The 6000-nt window shown below is 62.5% G+C and overlaps 1 protein-coding gene across 1 annotated transcript; it reads right to left on the bottom strand.

The window, feature by feature from the left end:
* Positions 1 to 145: 145 nt before the first annotated feature.
* On the bottom strand, positions 146 to 5694 carry CORO1A (coronin 1A). Its single transcript, XM_055340448.1, has 11 exons — positions 5586 to 5694; positions 3827 to 4025; positions 2529 to 2651; positions 2317 to 2446; positions 2045 to 2229; positions 1772 to 1891; positions 1450 to 1554; positions 1183 to 1328; positions 1010 to 1067; positions 682 to 897; positions 146 to 367 (listed from the first exon to the last, which is right to left on the bottom strand). Exons 2-11 carry the CDS (start codon positions 4022 to 4024, stop codon positions 263 to 265), a joined length of 1386 nt encoding a protein of 461 aa, XP_055196423.1. The 5' UTR covers position 4025; positions 5586 to 5694; the 3' UTR covers positions 146 to 262.
* Between the last annotated feature and the right edge of the window lie 306 nt (positions 5695 to 6000).

The raw sequence follows: 6000 nt of genomic DNA on the forward strand, positions 1-6000 counted from the left end.
GGGTGGTCCCCGCCTACCACAGCCTGTTCTTGTGGCATCCCCCAGCTCCTGCGATGGACCAATCTCATCAAGGTAACCAAGGGGGAAGTTCGAGGGCAAGTCAGTTCAGCAGACCCACCATTCATGTGACCATCAGAGTCAGAGGTACCAGAAAATAAAGCCATTTTATTATTATTTTGTATCTCCATTGTGGCCTGAGGAGAAGGGTGTGAATGGAGGGAGGGAGGTGATACCGTGGCCCCAGCTGAGGCCCTAGGGTCCTCTACTTGGCCTGGACTGTCTCCTCCAGCCTATCCAAGCGCTTCTGTAGCTCCTGCACTGTGGCTTGGAGCTTCCTCATCTCCTCCTCCAGGCGGGATATGGCATCCTGGGGGATCCAGCGCCACATCAGTATCAGCTCCACCCTGGGCTCCCTCATGCAGGCACCCCCCTTCTCCTCTACCAGGAGCCCCAGGGCTTGGCCCTTCTGTCTCTCAGTCAGCTGCTGCCCAGACAGCTGCAAGCCAGTAAACATGAAACCTGTTCTCTGGGGCCTCAGGATTACCCACAGAGGATCCCCAATGTGAATGTAGCATGGCCCAAACATCAGCCTCCTTCCAGTGAGACAGTGACCACCTCAGTAGCAGCCCCTGCCCTATCCATCTTCCCGTCCTGACTCCCAGGTCCCCATCCACTTCTCACCGAGCTGGGGGTCCCACTGGCCTCTGGCACTATCCTCCTGCGCCCGGTATCCAGGCCTCGGTTGACCCTCAGCTCCCGGCTCTTTGGGGGCACGTAGCCATCCTTGAGGGAAATGAGGAGGGGCCCAGCATCTCGGCCCCCCAGCCACTCCTCAGCCGTGAGGGCAGCATCAGGCCCAGCGGTGGGTGGGTAAAGGTCCTCCTGGAACAGGTCCGACTGTGGGCAAGGCCAAGGCTGGTTAAGAGAGCGTTTGGGCCACACGGCTACCCTGCACCTGTGCAAGCTCAGTGCCTGGCCCAGGGCTCAGGAAGGGACATGGGGGCATCACCTTTCTAGGCACGGTCATGGCAATGGGCTCGCACCTCCGCTCATGCAGCTTGTAGAATCTGTGGGAATAAGAAGGTGAGCGGTGCCCACAGCATGCTCGGCTGGAGTTGAAGGTCCGCATGGGGTCAGCACTGCCCAGGGAGCATGCTCAGGTTGGGGTCAGGGGTCAGTCACCTGGCAATCTCACACTTGTTCACCTCCAGGCCACGCTTGGGCATATAGCCCATGCCCCGCTGGGACTCCTTGGAACTGAACATGGAGAGATAGTGCAGGAATGGGGCTTCGGAAGTGATCTCGAAGTACCGGATAGAGCTGTCTCCCTGCAGGCGGTGGACGCACACCCCAGGATCAACACCAAGATTCCTCCAGCCTGCTCCTTTCCCAGCCCTCCTCCCTCCTCCCTCCTCCCTCCCTCCGGCCGCCCCTGCCCGACTAGGACACCTTGCCACAGAGGTAGACTATGTTGGTGTCAGGGTCAAAGAAGGGCAGCAGGACGCCGCTGCTCGTGTCCAGTTCCTGCAGGGACAGTGGCTCTTCCAGGTGCTTCTGTAGAGATGGATGAGACAGAATGATGAACTAGGCCAAGTCGGGCCTGTGAAGAGCTCTGGGCAGGGACTCAGGGAGGGCCTCACAGAACAACCAGCGGAAACCCCATCCCACAGAGGGTAAATTGAGGCCCATGGCTCTATAGGATCAGGCAAGTGGCAGGGCAGGGATTAAGCCTCCAGCCCAGCCTGATGGCTGCTCCCCACTCGACACTCACCGTGTCCCACAGCGCCACCTGCCGCTCACTCATGCGGCTGAAGCCGGTGGTCAGGATCTTTCCATCAGATACAAAGACAGCACGCACAGGCCGGGTCCCCTCATGGGGACGGTCCTTCTCCTGGAAGGAAAGGGAGGTGGCCAGTCAGGTACACACATCCTAAGCACCAGACTCCAGCTGAGGGCAAGAGAGGGCAGCATCTAGGGACCTGGCTGATGGTATGTGGGAGGGCAAAAGTCTTAGGGTCAGAGGTCACGATTCATGGCAACTCACAGCCACAACAGTGCCTTTGCGGGGCTCGATGATGCGCACGCGCTTGTCGCGGCAGGAGGTACAGATAAGAGCGCCATCTCGGCTCCAGTCCACGCTGTAGATTGTGTCCGGATGCACATCGGAGCCCAGCGTCAGCACAGCTGCACCGGTGCCCACGTCCCACACCAGGATCACGTTGTCACAACCTGGGTGATATCCCCGGTGTCAGAGGCCATGAGCCTCCCACCTTTGCTGTCAGGCAACCAGCCCACCCCTCTTCTCCCCACAGGCACCTGCACTGAGCAGCACATTCTGGGCTGTGGGGTGCCAGGCTACGATGCCCACGCGTTTGGTGTGGCCCTCCAGCGTGACGACAGGCTCCCGCAGGGGCAGTGTCAGGCCCCCATCAGGGATCTCCCACACCTGCAGAGAAGGGGCGAGTGACACATGGGGGCTCCAGATGTCAGCTCCAGTGCTATAGCTCCCCCGGCCCCCCACTACTCACCATGACTGTGCAGTCCTCGGAGCCACTGGCAATGACGTTATCATTGTGCGGGCACCAGGCAATGTCCAGCACGGGGGCTGTGTGTCCACAGACCGTGGGTGCATTCTTGTCCACACGTCCAGTCTAGGGAGCACAGCAGAGCCTCTGAGGGAGGGGCTTTTGCTCACCGAACCAGATCTAACCTCCCCACACCCCTCAGAGAGGCCCAGAGAGGAAGGCAGTGGAGTCCCTGGGAGGTGGGACAGGCCCTAGGGTGGGAGGGTTTGGTCTTCCACCCCCATCCCAGAGGTGTCAGGGCAACTCAGAAGGGCTGGCCATGAGAAGTGCACAACGGGAGTGCAGGGCTGGGTAGCAGGGACACGCTGGGCCCCAGTCCTGCCTTACTGGCCAAACACCTGACATCTCTACCCCCACTTTCTTGCCGATGCCCTGAGGGTTGGCACTCCCACCCCAGCTTCCTTGAACCAGGCTTCCCAGGGGATGATAGGCCAGGGCCCTGGGCAGGGGAGGTTGTATTAAGGTTAGGGTTCCCCAGGAAGTGTGGGAATGGGGATGGGTCCTTCCAACAGGATAGGGACAGGGGAAGTCTGTCATAACTGGCCCCAAGCAGGAGCAAAGGTTTGGAAATGGCTGCTTCCGGGGACAGCTGCCACCACAGGGCTTCCTGTGTGAAGAGCTCACCCAGCTCTCGCCCCACAACCACTTCCTCTTCTCTTGGCTTTCATCAGCCCTTTTAAGGTAACAATTTAGGGCCCATGTCCCCTTCCTGTCTCACCCCTCAAGGCAAAGGAGTGTGCTGGGGGTGGGGGTCAACAGAGCGGAAGGGGGGTTGTGAGCAGCAGGAGCAGAGGGAAGGCAGGTTTGGGGGAGGGGAGAGGGCCTTTCACGTCCTCCCTGCTTGTAGCCGGGGCCCAGAACTGGCTGGAACTCTGGAGGGTGATGGTGGCTCAGACTGGCCTGGCCCCAAGCCCCTCCCACCCTGTGAGCACTGCTGGGTCTGCCCGACCCCATGGAGCCCAGGCTGTACTCCAGAGGGGAGAAGTCCCTGGGCTAAGACTTGGGACACCTGGCCCTGGGTCTGCAGGACTCGCTATATGACCTTTCTGGTGTCACCTGAGCTTCAGTTTCCATGCGACCACTGCATGTTGGAGCTGGAGGAGGCTTAAGGCTCATGTGGCCCAGCTCAGTTTTACATATGACAATGCTGCAGCCCCAGAAGGCCTGGTGACAGTCACCTAATCAGGACCAGAGGCCCCTTCAAGTGGAAGACTACTGCCCCAAGGACTCCAGGGGCTCACCTTGCCCAGGGGCAGCACCAGGAAGGCCCCTCCGCCACTGGCCTCGCAGATCAGGGCCATGAACTTGGGGTTGACAGCACAGAAGCCACTGTCCCAGGTGGTCTGTGAGACACGCACATCCTCATAGCACTGGTCAGCCTTGGCTGGTTGTCCAAACACATGGCGGAACTTGCTGGAGCGGACCACCTGCCGGCTCATCCTGGGTGGGTGGGGGGGGGACGTGGGCTTAAGGGCCTTTCTCCCTTCAGGTTGACTCTGACCTTAGAGTGTTCCCCAGTCCCCCCAGGACACCCCTCAGCTGGTGTTTAGGGTCTCAGCTAACTTCCCCAGCATCTTCTCCCTGGGCTCCCCGCTCCGTCCTCTGTAACTACCATCCTGTTGCCCTCACGCTCACCTTCCTCACCCCTTGTCACTCCTGGAAAACCTGCAAGGCCTACCTTCTCTGCCCACCCAGGCCTCTGGCCTGTACCCTCAGCCTCTATGGCAGAGCCTGGGTGGGGGGCGGTAGCACACCAAGAGCCCATCTGTCGGCTGCTGCCAGACACAGCCCTTCCTCTCCGATGGCTCACTCTCCCACCCTCTGGGGGCACAGCCTGGAGGGTAGCTTCACTCGGTCACAGCAGCCACAGCTCACATTGCTCACACCCACACAGGGAGCTTACTGAAGGCAGGGGCAGGGCTGGCCTCCCTCACCTCCTGGCACAAGGCTAGGCATCCAGGGGGAAGCAGCACGTTGACTGGCCAGGAGGCAGGTCATCAGAGGCAGGGTGGCCTCCCCAGCAGGTGTCTGGGCACCAGAAACAGGCAAATGGCCTGGGTCCCACTCTCTCCTCCCCACACCTCTGCCTCTGGAATCTGCCTGAGCAGGTGCCCCTAAGTGCCATTTCCACCAGCTCTGGAACTATGCACAGGGAGAGGTGGCACTGATTTCCCTGAGGTCCAGCGGGGCTTCCCCCACCTGGCTGGTCAGAGAGCGATTGAAAAGGATGGTGTTGCCTCTGGCTCCCCAGGCTCCAGGCTCCATCCTGAAGCCCGACTGCATCACCTCCCTGCTCAGCGTGGGCGCCAGGCCTCTACCCCCTCCTCGATTTCACCCCTTAGACTGCCTTTGGCCCTGGCCCTTCTCGCGGGGCACCCCGCTGCCCTGGTCGGCCCTGGTCGGATCCGGGAGGCTCCGGGCCCACCTGCCCAGACAGCAGGTGAGGAGCATGTGTGAGGAGAAGCAGTCCGGGGCCAGAGGGATCAGTCCCGGGCCAGACCCTGGGCCTGGAGCGAGGGTAGCCCCAAAGCCAAGGCTGGGGAACAGGAAGCCATCGCCCCACCCCGCCTCCTCCCCCACTGCAGGTACCAGGCCCAGAAACCGCGGAAAGGGGAACTTGGTCTTTTCTTGTTTTGCTCTCAACCCCTTCCTGTCTCGGAGCTCAGGGCAGCCGCTCGGCGCACCCCACCCTGCCCCCACCCCCGCCCCCGCCGCCCGTTCCGGCGCGAGCCAGCCCCCCGCCCCCCACCTCCATCTTGGCTGCGGTGGTCCCTCACCCCCTGCTCACGGCGCCCCGGACGCGCAGACGGACCCTCCCGCGCCCCCGCTGCGCCCCCCGCGAGTCCCCTGCACGCGCGGCGCGCACGGCCCCGTCCCCTGTCCCCGCCGCGCGCTGACAGCCCCGCCGCCCCCGCGGCCGCCTCCCGCGCGGCTCACGCCTGCCCCACAGGTGGCCCAGGGCAGCGATGCCCGGCGCCTCGCCCGGGGACCCGGGCTTACCTGCCGCTGAGAGAGGAGGGACCCCCCGGATAGAGGAGGGAGAGGAGGAGGAGGAAGAGGAGGAGGAAGGCGCTGGCGGAGCCAGAGGCTGCCCGCTGAGGATGCTCTTGTCAAGACAATGAATGAGAAGCGCCGCTGCCCGCCTCCTTAGGGGTGGCAGCGCCCCTTTGGGCGGAGCTCCTGAAGGGGCTAGCCCTCCTCGGGGCGGAGGCACCGCCCCCGCCCCCCAGCCCGCGGCCGCCCTCCCTCCGCCCCGCTCGGCCGCGCCTGCCAACTCCCAACCCAAACAGATGCTGCCGGCCACTCGCTGACAATCTAATCGGCACTTTTGTAATGTCAAAATGCAAAAATACCCTGTTCCTTCTTCCCTCCTTCAGTCCGTCCCCAGCCCACTCACCATCCTGTCCCTGGCGTT

The sequence above is a fragment of the Nyctereutes procyonoides genome, unplaced genomic scaffold, assembly GCF_905146905.1.
Source record: "Nyctereutes procyonoides isolate TBG_1078 unplaced genomic scaffold, NYPRO_anot_genome, whole genome shotgun sequence".
In the NCBI taxonomy this organism is placed as follows: Eukaryota; Metazoa; Chordata; class Mammalia; order Carnivora; family Canidae; genus Nyctereutes; species Nyctereutes procyonoides.

Coding starts and splice junctions, on each gene's coding strand:
- CORO1A (XM_055340448.1), bottom strand. CDS start 4,024: ATGAGCCGGCAGGTGGTCCGCTCCAGCAAGTTCCGCCATGTGTTTGGA. Junction 2,447..2,528: donor CCGAGGACTGCACAGTCATG/GTGAGTAGTGGG, acceptor CCTTCTCTGCAG/GTGTGGGAGATCCCTGATGG. Junction 898..1,009: donor CCATGACCGTGCCTAGAAAG/GTGATGCCCCCA, acceptor CCTTGCCCACAG/TCGGACCTGTTCCAGGAGGA.